The sequence below is a fragment of the Choloepus didactylus genome, chromosome 6, assembly GCF_015220235.1.
Source record: "Choloepus didactylus isolate mChoDid1 chromosome 6, mChoDid1.pri, whole genome shotgun sequence".
In the NCBI taxonomy this organism is placed as follows: Eukaryota; Metazoa; Chordata; class Mammalia; order Pilosa; family Megalonychidae; genus Choloepus; species Choloepus didactylus.
In genome coordinates this window covers 136,590,990-136,605,750 of record NC_051312.1, presented here as the reverse complement: position 1 = coordinate 136,605,750, position 14,761 = coordinate 136,590,990, and the positions used below count along the sequence as shown (strand labels likewise).

The following is a 14,761-nucleotide window of genomic DNA, read 5'->3' as shown; positions in this document are numbered from 1 at the left end:
ACTCCTGAAACCCCTCCAGGCTTCTTGGAGTAGACTGTGGGTTAATTGGTTTTTGGCATTTTTTTCAAGTTACACTAATGGGCTTTTATTTGAGACTCTCCATCTCATTCTTCTCAAGACCCCTTCTCCTACATCCCCTTCCCCTCATCGCCACCCAGAAAGGAGAGTTCAGCACCTGAAATCTTATGCATTGCCGACTCCACATCCTAAAATTCATAAAAAGGAACAGAAATTATTGAGACTTCCATTCCCTAACCCCAGCCTCCCCCTCCAAAATGCAGAAAACAAATGAACAGAACCCAGAAGAAGACAAAGAAGAAAGACGGGAAGGAAAGAAAAGGGGAAAGAAAAGAACACGAACAAAAGTATACAAATCCAGAAAAGAAAAACTTCCCTGTTGAATTTAATTTTTTTTTTTTTCTGTAAGAACTAGATCCAGGGTACAATGGCCCCTTCCTGGGGGGAAATTCCACTGATGATTCCATCCATTTATTGGACAGGTCTGGTTAAGCAGTGACCAACCCCCCCCCCCCCCCCAGCCCAGATCCCATGTTATTTTGGTGGGAGGGAAAGGCCCATTGGGAGAAGAGGGGCCCCGTGTGCCTGGGAGGGGGAGCGTCCCTTCGCCATTGGTTGCAAGGCGGACCCCGCTCCCCGACCGACAGGGGTGCTGTCTCTGGCTGGGGCGTCAGGCTCTTTGATCTTTTTGTCAAGGTACTGTATCCAAAATGCGGAGAGAAGTTTCGACGCGGTCCCAGTCCCGGCTCCGCGCAGACCGCGGGCGCCTGCCCAGCACCCCTTCCCCACCTCCCCACTGGCCTGGCAGTCTCCAGTCGCCGCGGGGGCTACTCGGGCTCGCTGCTGTTGGTGGCCTTCTCCCACTCCAGGCTCTCCTCGCTGCGGGCGGGCGACGGCCGCGCGCGCAGACCCTGGAAGCGGCGGCACTCGGGGCAGACGCGGATGTGCGTGCAGCCGCGGGCCACCAGGGCGGCCTCTTGGGCCAGTCTCTGAGCCAGGGGGTCGGGCTCCCCCGCGCCGCACAGCTTGCCGTTGCTGAGCGTGGCCGTGGCCCGGGGCCGGCGCTCCTCGGGGACGGGGGGTCGGGGCTGCGGCACCCCAGCGCGCCGCCGGCGGGGGTGGATACTGTCCTGACACAGGATGATGCTGCGCAGCTCGGTCACCATCTCCTGGCAGACGGATACCTGGAGGAGATAAGGGGGTCACAGCCCAGCCTCAAAGAACCAGCCCCCCTCCCCACCCCCGCATGTCTCCTGCGGGTCTATAGGGAGTGGGTGTCGCTGAGTCATAAAATCCCAGGTAGAGAAGGAACCTTGAAGGCCTTTCAATCCTTCTCTTCCCTGCCACACCCCCAACTTAATGTTTAAACACGCTCCATCACAGCCCTGCCAGCTGGTTGTCCAGGCTTTAAACACCTTCGAAGACAGTCAGCTCACTATGTTGGGAAGGAGCTTATACCATTTTTGCACCTTTCTAACTGCTAACTGCTTCTTCCTCCTACTGCCTTAACGATTCCTCTCCCTGAAATTCTCATCTATTGACCCCAGTTAAATTTAGACCTTAGAGTCTGTTAAACAAATAACCCCCCTCCACTGCATGTCAGTCTTAACAGGTATTTGAAAATGCTACTTGTCACCAGGAACATTCTGTTCTCAGGCTCAAGATTCTCATGTCTTTTAATCAACTGATTATGGTGGGAGATGGTGCATTCTAATAATCATAACAACCAAAACAACAGCAAGGAAGAAACCCTTGGATCCAGCTGTGTTTCAGAATTCAGAATATTTCGGCTCTTCGGAAGGTAAATACAATGCACAGGTAGTATATTGTGTATCACATTCAGTGGGGTCTGGGGAAGTCCCTGTACTCCAACACATTAATATTTCTGTAGTAAAATGCATATACATTTGCATCAAGATAAATACAGACCATAAACGTTACCCTCCTGTCAGTTCAAGTCAAGTTTTGCCACCAAATGCATTTGCATTAAACATACAGAAAATGTGGGACTTTCTGAGGTTTCAGAATTGTGGGTAAAGAATCATGAACTTGTACTACTATTACTTCCACCCCCTTCTGTTACCACCTCTTCGACTACTACTACAGGCACCATTTATTTGCCAAGCTCTCTGATAAGCATTTTACTTACAGGATCCTCTTAAGAACCTGGTAAGAAGCAGAGTCTATTATTACCATTTCATGGATGTGGAAATGGAGGCTCAGAGAAGTTACATCTCTTGCCAGAAATTACTTGGTTAATAAAAAGCTGACCCAGAATTTGAACCCCAACCTGACTCCAAAACGCATGCATGCTCTGTTCAGTTCTCTACTCTATGCTAGAAAGGACACTTTCCTGGAGATGATGAGAAAAGAAGACTTCTGAAACCCAGTTTTATGTTCTTTCTTCCACATCTATTGAGGGACAATTGTTCTACCACAGTCAACTAGCTAGCTTAGCCTTTACTCTTCATTTCGACTATTGGGAGTGCTCTAACACCAAATTGAATTGAAGTTTTCAATGTACATCCCCACCATTGGTGAGCTCTTGGTCAAATAACTGAATAACCAAATGTCCACAGGTCCTCTACCGGAAGCAACTACAGAGAGGCTGTGTGGCATAATGGAATACAACTCAGGTTAGGACTTGAGACCCGGATTCTAGACCCACTGATGTTGCTAATTCCCGAGAATCCAGGCAAGTTACTCAACTTCTCTGTGCTTCTAATAATAACTATAACAAGGAAAACACCTGTCCAATTTATTTCATATGATAATAGTATAATTCAACATATATTTATTGACTGCTCTGTATCAAGCACTGTGTTTTGCAAGGGAAATGCAGAGAGATAAGACAGTTTATTTTCAAGCAGCTCAATGTCTAATCGGGGGGCTAACAGAAAAACAGTTGTAACACAGTATATGTGTTCTGTGCAGAGACTTTCTATGCAGTGGTGGTGGAAAGGAGGGGGAATGGTCCAGAGGAGAAGGCGTGAGGGTTGGGTACGGTTTTGCAGGGAAGGGAACCACTGAACTAGGTCTTATGGAATAAGTAAACACAACCACCTCTATTTAAGGAATGCGTAAAGGGAGAAAGCCAGTAAAGCTGGAGAGAGAAGTAGGAGGTGAACTATGACAGCTTGGTGGCACACAAGACAAGGCAGGAGACAGCTTCCAAAGGAGCTGTCCACGTGTCAAGGGGACACACTGAGGTCCAATACGGTCCAGTAGGTTCTCTTTTGGTTTTTGTCCATTGAGAGGGCCTTTCATTGAGGGATGGGGAGTTGCCAGACTGCCCTGGGTTGACGACTGAATGGGAAACGAGGACATGGAGACTGGGGCAGTGGGATCCTCTTGGTTTGGAAGAGGGAAGGGATAGGGGAAGAGCTATAGTAGTATTGCTAGTATTTTTAAATATGGGAGAAACTTGGGCTGATTTATGGATTTCAGGGAGAGAGCAGGTAGAGAAAAACACAGAGGAGAAAGAGGATACTCCTAGAATAGCTGGGGGAAGGTGAGATTCAGAGCAGAGACGAGGAGTGGGCAGGAGCCTCTCCCGCCTGAGCTGCAGGAAAGGAGGGGAGGTGGTAAGCTTATAAGTGGGGGGGGGGGGTTAATTTGGGGCTTATCACTCCAGATTTCTTGGTGAGAAGGGAGGTAAAATTAACCTCTGCGCATGAAGGAGCAGAAGGGGCTGAGGAGTGGGTGTTGGCATGGAAACTCTTTTTGGGGCATGGGAAAGGTGGTTGAGCATAGATAGCAAAAGACTAACAAGCAGTGTTGTATGGAGGTCCCATATGAGGCTGGGCTCCATCCATTTATAGGGACACTGTACAGTTGGGAGAATTTTCTCCAGGGGCAATTAGGGAAGGAGGTTTTAGGCAGACCCAGAGTTGGGAGATTGAGATAGAGGCTATTTATTGTACTTTTACAAATCTAATAATACCGTGCATATGTAGGGAGTTGTGTTCCTTCTTTGGGGTGGGAATGGAAGGAAAGTGGAATAGAGTCTTCTTCCTTCTTCTTGGGCTCTTCAATCTGTCTGATGTTTATATTAACCTGGTCTCTAAACCACAGGTTGGGGAATCAAATTTATTCAAAGTTCCCGAGAAGGAAGCCATAATTCTTGGGCTTACATGAATTAGGGTTCCCTATGTATCTTTATCTGTGAGCCAAAAACATACTCAAAATTGAAGGACTGGAGTCATCTTTTCCATTAGTAGCCTGGTACTTTCACCTGTTTTTCTTTATTATACCTTAAATTATAGTTGTATAGGACTTTACTGTCTATAGAGCATTTTTCACATCTTATTTTATTTTCTGGGCTGTTTCAAAGTAGAATCTGAAGCCCAGAGAGATTAAGTGTCTTTCTGTGGCTGCATAATTAGTAAGCGATGAAGCATGAACCCAGGGGTTGGAACTTTTTCCCTCGTGCCAGCGTGTGGATCTCCACTCTCGTGTGGGATTTCATCTGCTCTGTTTGAAATGACTTCTCTCCATGTCTAGGCACGTGAATTTTGTCCCATCTACCAACACCACAAGCAGCATCCCTTTGGAAATTTACCTCTGTTGCTTCTGAGTGTCGAAGAGTCCATAAAAACTCCAACATAGCCATAAAAATGGCCACAATTAAGCCACAAATAAGAACCACAAAGATTCCACCAATATTCTCCATTCCCAGGCCTGTAAGAAAACAATGAGACAAAAAATAGGGTAAAGGGGCAGGAAGATATCATCATTCTACCAAACATGCTGAAAGTCATTTAAATGACCAGAACTTGAGTCTTGTAAATGCTTTAGACACACAATTAAGGAGATTTAATTATTATTTTGGAAAAAAAATGCAGCATTAGCTGGAGTTAAAAGGGGAAGGGAATCTAGTTGCAAATGGATAAAGCTGGTGAGAAGTCTACAAAAGGGGGCCAGGGGTTGGGAGGTAAGGATCCTCTTAAGAGAAGGGATCTGCCCAATTTGATTTAGCTCATAGAGACATGACACCAATATACCTGTATATTCTAGCAGTTTCAAAAAAAATTTTAGTCAATCTTCCTCATATTATGTTTGCATGGTGTAAAGCAACTGTTTTGACCAAATCATGGATAGGAAAAATTATAGTTACCTATCTATGTCAACATGTTTACTAAAAACACTGATTTAGGAAGTAAAACTTTTTATCCCACCTGAACAGTGGCTCTTAAACCAGGCTGCCATCAGATCTGCCTGGGAAACTCGTAAAAATATAAATTCCCAGTTCTTACCTCAGATAGACTGAATCCTTATCTCTGGGGATAGGGCCCAGGAATCTGTATTTTAAAAATAAGCTTCACAAGTGATTCTTTTCCAGGCAGCCTAAAATTAGTTTGCAAGTGGGTATTTTCGGAAGCACTGTACTAGTTAGATTTTAAACCCTTTGAAATCAGGCACACTTTTCTGTTGTATCCTCATTGCCTAACATCTGGCATGTAGTGTATATACTCAATAAATATTTGTAGGATGACATGGTTGTTTCATTCCAAGTCTAACACTAAGCTTTGCTGAACTGATAGGCTGTGTGCTTTTTTCCCTGGCATCAGAGAAACCCAACTTTCGGAGCAGCATCATAAACACATGCAACCCTGATTAAACAGGGGCCACAATCATAAATCAAAAAGCATCTTTTATCTAGGAAGTTGTCAAGAGGATAGCTTACATCCTGTACTTTTCAGGAACACTTGCACATTTGAGTGTTCCATCAGTAGTGTCATCGCTGAACACGGAGCTGTGTCATTGTCAGGGAAAGCAAACTTCACACTTAGGTGATGAGCCACAGTTGAGGAGCAGAAGTCTGACACTACCTTCTACACCTTGCAAAGCTGGGAACAAACATCCTTACTGAGCCATTTCAAGTAGCCTTGGGTTTTCTTTCACAAAGCTCCAAATGGACATCTGTCATCTTTTTTTTAAAATAAGAGAGCTAGGTAGCAGTGCCTCCCTACACTAATAACCTGCTGACGATGGCTTTAAGGGCCAACATGATGAATGCCTCAGGCAGGCTGTGTACTCAGGTGTGCAGATCCACCCAGTCAACTCAAGTACTTGTATGCAGGTGGGATCCTCTATCGTGAATAACTGAAACAGTGGATCATTCAAAAACTCAATGCCAAGGGACAGTAGATAAGGTTTGGGGTAGATTTCTACCTTCTTGGCTTCATTTGAACACCTGCTTCTCAATCTGGGGCTCTTTGGATGGAAGGTTTTTGACCATGGGAACATATGCATGGCGGGGGGGGACTGAGAGTTTGGGAGACCACAGGAAAACAGCCACAACTGGGACACCAACAAGGGAATGCTCCAAGGATCTAGTTGGGGTTGTGGGGACAGATGCTCCAGCTCACAGGTTTAGGGGTGGTGAGAACTGAAATAGTAGGATGCACATCTAAGAACATCTTGGATGAACTAGTTTCTCCAGCCAGCCTCTGTGGAGAGAGTCTGGATGGAGATCCCCAGGGAAGGGAAGGGACCTCTGTGTTCTTCAGGATGACTACCTGTGCAGGTAAAAGAAGACTCCAAGTGACTGTAGTGATGCAACAAAAATGACTAGGCTCCCCTGGAAGGGCCCCATCCTCCCCTCTTGTTTGTGTAGAGCAGATGTTTTTCCTCCACTCTTGGCCTAATTCTACCTTCTGGGCTCTAGCTGCTTCCCCTGCCTCTAGTGGTCACCATGCCACCCCACCCCTTCAATCTTTCTTTCTCTACTGGCTCCACTCAAGTATCTCCATTCTTAAAGAAAAACAGAAAAATTCTCCCCCCGCTCCAACTCTGTTTAGTGAACACTCTTTCTCCTTCCACACATGGCCAAGCTTTTAGAAAGAGCTGTCTATATTAGAACTATTTTAAGACATTCTGAAGCCCTTAACACTCTTACATTTGGAGGCTCCGTCTCACATGAAAGCAAATAGAAGAAAATGTACCCACCTTATGTTCAGTGCATTGTTAAAATATTGCCTTTGATATTACTGAGCAGCAAGAAACAATTTATGATTGGCTGTGATTTCTCAGCAAGCATAGTGCATACAAGGGGATGTCTGCAAAATGAGCAAATCTAACAAAAAATTGTTTCTAAATGTAATGAACTTTTTAGGAATATGAAATTTAAAAATTAATGAAGTTGAAACAACATTACATTTTGGAGATATTTAATTGAACATGTCATAATTTAATTTTACAGTTTCCTTTTTTTGCATTTTGAAACCAATACTTTTTTTTTTCAGACCTCAAACACAATTTTGGACCCTTGAAAAGCTTTCAGGCACTACCTTCTCTGTCTGTTGTATCCAAAGGAGAAAATGATTTTGTTCTAAATTTACTTTCGTTCTTCCTATTCACTTCTCATCTCATGCCATTCGTCTTGCACCACTACAACAACCCTCACCAAGGTCACCGATGAACATTTTGTTTCTAACTCATTGGAACATTTCCAGTGCTGAGCTTACTCCAGCTCTCTCAGCACTTGCCATTGTCAACCATACCCCCTTTCTGGCTTTTTATACAATCATAGTCTCTGTTCTCTTCCAATCTTCTTAATTCTTTGCTTGCTCTGGGATCCCATCCTCTCATTTTCCCGCATTTGGTCTCTTGCTTCTCCTCCATGCACTGGCAATTACCGAGTCCTGATGTTTTTACTTCCTACATAGTTTTCAATTTCTTACTTTTTTCTCTATTCCTCCTACCACCTCCCTAGTTCAGGCCCCCATGATCTCTGGCTTGGACGATTGAAGCAGTCTCCAAAATTATTTCCCTGATTGTTGCCTGAGGGATCCTTCCGAAATGCAAAATCCAACTGTGACACTTCCTCTAGCAACACAGAACTGTGCATGGTTCCCAGCACGAATCACGGTTGCTCCCAGCTCCTATGCCTCTTCTCCTGTTCGCACTTCTGCCTGGAAACTACCCTCCCCTCCATCCGCCAGACACACACCTGGTGAACCTCGACTGCAGCTCAGGCTGCAGCAGCCTTCTCTGATCTTATGTGACTCTGTCACGTACAGCTGTTTTATGCTTCACGAACACACCATGTATGACTCCAACATATTGCATAAAATATTAGCTTAAGTTGGTATGTCTGTATTTCCCACTGGACTGTGAGTTCCTGAGGGTAAGAACCATGTCTTGTTCAACTCTGTAACCTCACAATTGTGGTGCCTGGTCTATAATAAGAACTCAATAAATGTTTGTTGAAAGAATAAGCATTAAGAAACAGTATAAAGACACTCCAGATGTAGGGGCATGCATTATCAAAAGCTTTGGAACCCATACTGTGATATGCATTTATCCTTAATTTAATTTTTTAATTAACTTTTTATTTTGAAATAATTCTAAACTTACAAGCCAGCTGCAAAAATAATACAAAACCCATACAGAGAACCCAAACATATCCCCTACCAAGATACCCACATCTACCAAATTTTAACATTTTGCTACATTTGCTGTATCACTCTATCAGTCATCTATCTATCTATCTATCTATCTATCTATCTATCTATCTATCATCTATCTATCCATCTTCCAAACATTTGAGTGTAGGTCATATACATCATGATCCTTGAATACTTAGTGCTTCCTTGTACTTTTCATTCCCAATTAAATTTTATTTGAAATAGTAAAATGAGCACTCCCAGCCTGGTCATGGAGGCAGATGGCCCCAAGTTGCGCTGAGTGGCTGACAAAGGGGACTGATCACGGATAAATCCACTATGTGGATTGACTCTACCCAGTCCAGGGCAGGATGGGGGTAGGGGAAGGATATAAATGGACATGGGATCTGGATTAGATCAGGGAAAGCTTCTTGGAGGAATTGAGGTTTTAACAGGATTCTGGTAGAAACCATGAGTCACTGAAACACCCCACAGCCTTCCTTTCCTGGCTCCTCGCCTATTAGGGCCAGCGTGTGAATCAAGAGTGCTGGCTCCAGCGAGCCAATTCTGGCGGAGTGGCCTCCTCCCCATAGAAGCGAGGCTTGTATACCATTCCAGCCTTTAGGAACTTATTGGAAAGTGGAAGCAAGAATAGATTGCTGGCAGAATCAGAGCCGAGAAACAGATGGAGCGGGGAGTGGAAGGGAGTGTTAGGAGAGTGCTGCAGTTCCATTTAGCACTGTCATCAGTCATCTCCTATAAGTCAAACGCCTTCCACAGCACGCAGCCATTAATCAGAAGGAGCCTCTGACGTGGACCCCCTCCAGCTGACGAGAAAACCCTCTTGGCGCTCACAGATGCTGGAGCACCTGCAAGGGGTGCTGGGAAGCCATCTAATCATCCCCTCCCTTCCCTTCTTCAGATGGGACCACACGTAAGCCATCCAGACAGATGGTTTTAAAAGTGAGATTTTCTCCTGAAGTTTGAGTCTATGAGTCCCCACGATGCCCCAGCCAGCAGTCATGCTGCATTAGCTGAAATAGAGTAAAATTCTCCTCGCAAACTCATGGTTGGTTAAATACTAACTTTAGTGTCACTCACAGATTGCCCACAAATGCAAATGATAGTTCGCAAATGCAAATGAATGACATGCTTTGTCTCTAGAACTATAGAGGGGAATGGCAACCTGGAAGAGAATACCTTTAAAGAGCTTTGACTCTCCACCCACCCACCCACCCATCTGCTCTTCCTTTGGTTCATATCCAGGATTCAGATGCACTTACGTCTTGGGCCTTAAAACCCTTCCACATCTCCTGGTAGCCCTGTGGAAATGTACAATTGAGATGCAGAGGGGCAGCTTCTTTTGAACAAAGAGGCTGCAGCCTGGGAGGCCAAGAGGAACCTTGGAGGTAGTAGGCTCAGAGCATCTGGGGTTAAAAGATGCTGACAGACTAGTACCACGTTCCCATCAAGCGATGAAGAATTCATTCTTCGACCTTGAACAACAAATCTTAATGAAGAGCTTCCACAAGCTGAGCACTATGCTAGGTGTGACACTCTGTTCAATGTTCACACGTTAAAGGCATTTGACAAGAAAGACTCGCCAACGTGTCTCTCCAGCACCTTCTATTTCAGAGTCACATTCACCTACAGCCATGCAAATGTATCAAATGGTCCCATTTCCATGAACTTGGTTGTTGTAAATAGCAACTTCATGTGCCCGTGTGTAAGCTGACCTGTAGGGCCTTCCCAGAAATTAAACAGTGACTCATTGTGTTTGCGCTGTTGAGGACTGTGAAATAGTAAGCTTGCCATTTCTTCTTACATCCACTGTGCCATCCATTTATTAGACCTAGCAGATGCTGTGGAGAGTGATAGAAAAAAAGAAGGAGCATAAAATAGAAGAGAGCTGGGAGAGGCATTTGCTAAATTTTACTATTTACCAAAATAGGAGTTCAAGTACCTCATGTTTTAAACATTTGCTGTCCCCTTCAGTTATATTAAAAACACTAGAAAGCAGACCTTCCTAGCTTCATGTTAAAGAAACAAAAGTGTGTAGAATTTAAGAAAGTTGCTCGTTTTTCCTGCTAAGATGTGAATCCTAGATCACGCTGACCTCAAAGCTAACGCTCTTTATAAGAATAAAGTTGACCTTCATGACAGCTTACCGTGTACAAGGTTATCACGCTAACACTTTGCGTCAATCCTAAGTGCCCTATGAAATATGCACCACTCTTCCTCCATTTTCCTGACAAGGAAACCAAAGCACAGAGTGGGTAGGTAACTGCCCAGGGTTACGTGGCTGAGAAGGAGGAGTGCCTGGATCCAAACTGAGCCTGAACGTTAATCCCTGCCCCGTGCCGCCTCTCCCTGGGGCTCCCCGTCTGCCCCTGCTACAGTGCTGTGATTACCAACCTCAAATTATCCCAAAGACCAACTTCACCACTGGGAACCCCCGGAGTGACTAGGCAAGAGGGTCCTACATATAGGCCAATAGTCAACTTATAAAATCCCTTTCTCTTCTTTGAAACATTACATCAAATGTTTGAATCAATGATTTATTGACTTCATCTTGGCTCAGTTTCCAGACAAAGTTGAGCCCCAATCTTGACAGTTCCCGCTTTCTCTGTTGCAGACCCTCTGGGCCATCATTCGCTCTTCGCCTGACCATGCTTTCTGGCAACCCCACAGGAGTTTCTCGATCTCTCAGCAAGAAATCAGATCTGACTGGGGAGAGGCTTCCTCTGCAAGCATCTTCCTGAGACACCTTCTAAACTCCCACATTCTGGTCTCTAGCCGCACCTCTATCCAGAGAAACCGGAGAACCAGGATAACCTGGCTGGACCCCTGAGAAGAAGGAGAGAGGAAAATGTCCTCAGAGTTCCCCTCCTTTCATCACATACCCTCACTCTTGCTAAGATGTCTCACGCTTTCATTCCCATTGTGCCAGACTTCCTGCTCTCTAAGGATTTTGTGAGTCAATGCCACGGCCTCTTTCCCATCCTTGAAAGGGGACTCTAATTTTCACGGCCTGGTGGTGTATTTATGTTCCTTTGAAGCCCACAAGATCGTGAGCTGGGGTGTTTCAAGATAAAGATATTTAATTTCCTTGGAATTCACCGACCACCTCTTTGTCTAGCAATTGTTCTGCAAAGCCTTCGGCAATCCAATCCTCTTGAATTGGGAAGCCGGCATTGATATTTCTTTTTATGGGAGTTGAGTGAAAAAATAAATAAATAAAGTAAGTGTTTTTGGAAAGAAAAGGCTGAGGAAAACAAAACAGTTTGGAATGGAGCCTGCTCCTTTTTGTAACTCTCCAGTCTTCTACCTGATCTGCCGTTTCATTTTTTAGCTGTTTATGAAGGTGGATGGCCACTGAGTTACAGGCAGGGAAAGGAACAGGGTGAGAAGAAATGAAGGGGTAGTACTGTGGCTCTCACCAGAGCCAAGTCAGACCTGGCAAAAAAGACTCAGGATTGGAGGCATCATCACCCCAGGGTTAGGATTCTTCTCTGGAGCTTGGCAGTGATGTCTGAGCTGTTAATATTGGATTAGAAGTGAGGTAGCACCAGATTGTTTTCTTTGAAATTTCTTGCATTTTAATAGCTTTACAAAACACTAAAGGACTATGTTAGACACTGTGAGTTGTCTGGTTAATTCTAATTGAAAACAAAGTGCCCACAGCTGCTTACAGATTCACAGGTCTTTGACAAAAGGATCCCCTGACCCCCTTATATCTCCCCTCACCTCCACCCCTCCCTGTCTGTTCCATATTGTTCTTGCTCCTTAAGCAGATGCTAAAGCCAGCTGATTCCAGTCATCAAAAAGGAAGATCATCCAGGAGCTGCTTTGGGAAGCAAATTAAAACTACTGCATTCCATTCAATTTGGGACACAAGGAAAAAATAATGTTCCTGTGGCTCCATCCCCAGGGCCATTTCAAGACTTAAAGGAGGAGCTCTTTCAGGATATCCTGGTCCTGTTATTCTGCTACAGTAAGGAGTGTCTTGGGCAACGAGTCTGGATGGCTAATTTGTCAAAGAGAAACCAAGCAATGGCGCCTCCTGTTCCAGACTAGTGCTTCTCGCCTGGCTCGGAGGAGGTCACGTGGCATTTCACTTGGCCAGGAAGACGTTTAGCCTCTCTGAGTAATGTGGGATTGGGCTCCAGCCATGGCAAGAAGGAGCCACTGCATTAAACTGGCACTAGCTGCTGCGGCTGGGATGGCAGCCGAAGCCCTGGCTTTTATGGCGGTTTGCATAGCGTCCTCCAGACAGCCTCCCTCTTGGGCATTACTGCATATTAATAGAGCTCACCCTCTTGTTCCAAAGGATGACTGCATAGACAAGCTACCACTGGCTGGCTGATAGAACGCCAACATCTTCTGAAGCATTTGGAACCCGGGTAGGATGACTTCCGCTGTTTATCTCCCCTTTACATCTGCTTAGTTCTCTTCTCTGTGCCAGGGAACAGTTAGTCCCAAAATGCAGAGTGGAGAGAAGCCTCCTGCTCACTCCTTCCATCTTCTCTGGAACACTGAGCTCCCTCCCTGTCTCCCCTCTCCGTCCACCCTGAAACTCCACGGTCAGATCAGTCTTCCTCAAACTCTGTGCACCGGTGATGAATTTCCAAAGCCAACAACTCTGCAAAAATTATAATTTTATTTTCCTACAAATGAACCTAATCTCTAACTCCAATTTCCACATCCACCTGATTGCGAAAAACATTGAGACTTCTCAGTCATTTCAGGCTTCAGCTCAACTAAATCCAAGGTTTTCTCCTTTCCCTCTTCTCCCCAGGATGCATTTCAGTTGTGAGGTTGCAAAGGAGGCTGGTTGTGTCATGGCCTGTGGGGAGTAGGTGTCTGGTCTTATGTTATATTCCACCCAGATTTCCTATATCCCTGTGTCTGGTGCTCAGGTAAACTCAGGCCTGTCACTGGGCCCTCCCTGCTTTGGGTACCCACATGTCACCTCCACTGTGACACGACACATATTTCTGGGGCTTACCAAACTCGAGAAGAAAGCAAAAATCTCTTTAACTTTTGGAAACCCCGACTAATCTAGGAGTTCTATCTGCTTTCCTCTATCTCCCAGCAAGGAGCCAGGCTCCTTCCCAGGGACCCAGCACACCCTAACATATCCTTTCCTGCTCAGAAGCTCCCCTCCCCTAGCCAAGGCATCCTCTTATCTGGTTGGCAGACTGGCGGTCTGGCTTTTCTTTTCTTCACTCTCTAATGTTAGTGTAAACTTTATGCCCAGCTTTCTTCAGGTGTTAACCTCTGCATTCTAAAGCACCTTCTCTAGACAATTAAAAAACAAACAAACAACCAACACCTCGATTTCAAAGAATATTGTGTCTGTTATAGATTGTAAGAATATATTTTGGAATTTGGAGTCAGTAATTTCTTTGTCCTTCCTAAGCTGATGATTGTCCCCTGGGAATGTGAAAGCCACCAACTGGGATGGGAGACCTTCAACTAGGAGCTCAGAATCCACCCCACAGCAAGCACTCCCATTATACCACATCCCTCCCCAGATCCTTGGATGTCTACACCTGTATTCTCAAACCAGGTTCCTGAAGTGTTGTCAAGCCAAGGCATATGCAAAGCTAAGGGGATGATTATAGAGCATTTTCTGGGATATTAATTTTACTTTGAGTTTGGGTGGGAAAAGCAAATTAAGTAAACATACCTCTATTACAGAGTAAGATGCAAAATTCACATGTATTTTTAGGACACAACAGAAGACTTTAAGGACATTTCAAGTATGGTGCACTGGCTGCTTTATACTATGTCCCCAGATCCCCCAAGAGCACACATTCAGCCTCCTCTGCTATACAAGTTCCTTCCATGGAAAAGTTTGAGACATATGAGTTTGCAGTATTAATTTCAACCTTGTCCTACTTATTCCATCTGATTTCTGATGGTAAGAAATCATGCTCCACAACATTCTTAAAGCAGCGGCTCTTAATGGATGCTTCAAGGTCCAGGCCAAATGTCTTGGTAAAGCCTTCCCTCACCATTCATCAGAATTAATCACTCCCTCCTCTCGGTTTCACAATGCTTTCTTTAGAGCGCTAATAAAGCATCTCCAGCTGTAATGCAACCATTACAGCTGCGCCTCTTTCTAGGTCTAAATCTCTTAAGGGCAGGGCCATGTCTTATCCCTTTTTGGAAATCCCAGAGCCTAGAGCAATGGCTGCTATGCAGTGATTTACAATAATGTTTGTTGGATGCAGTGGAGCTATGTGAATGCTTTCCATGCCAACACCCAGGGTGGCAGGGTTCCTGTTTGGAAGGGAACAGAGAGAGGATGAGAGTGAGAATGGTACCTAGTCTGGAGGTCCTGGAGA

The 14,761-nt window shown here is 45.0% G+C and overlaps 1 protein-coding gene across 2 annotated transcripts in view; it reads right to left on the bottom strand.

The window, feature by feature from the left end:
* Positions 1–724: 724 nt before the first annotated feature.
* Positions 725–14,761, bottom strand: part of GRIK4 (glutamate ionotropic receptor kainate type subunit 4) — a 441,993-nt gene continuing 427,956 nt past the window's right edge. For both annotated transcript variants that reach the window (XM_037841751.1, XM_037841749.1), the window contains 2 exons: positions 4,580–4,698; positions 725–1,202 (listed from right to left, as the gene is read on the bottom strand). In XM_037841751.1, the coding sequence (XP_037697679.1) occupies positions 846–1,202; positions 4,580–4,698 (476 nt within the window). In that variant the 3' untranslated portion in view covers positions 725–845. The remainder of the gene's footprint in view (positions 1,203–4,579; positions 4,699–14,761) is intronic.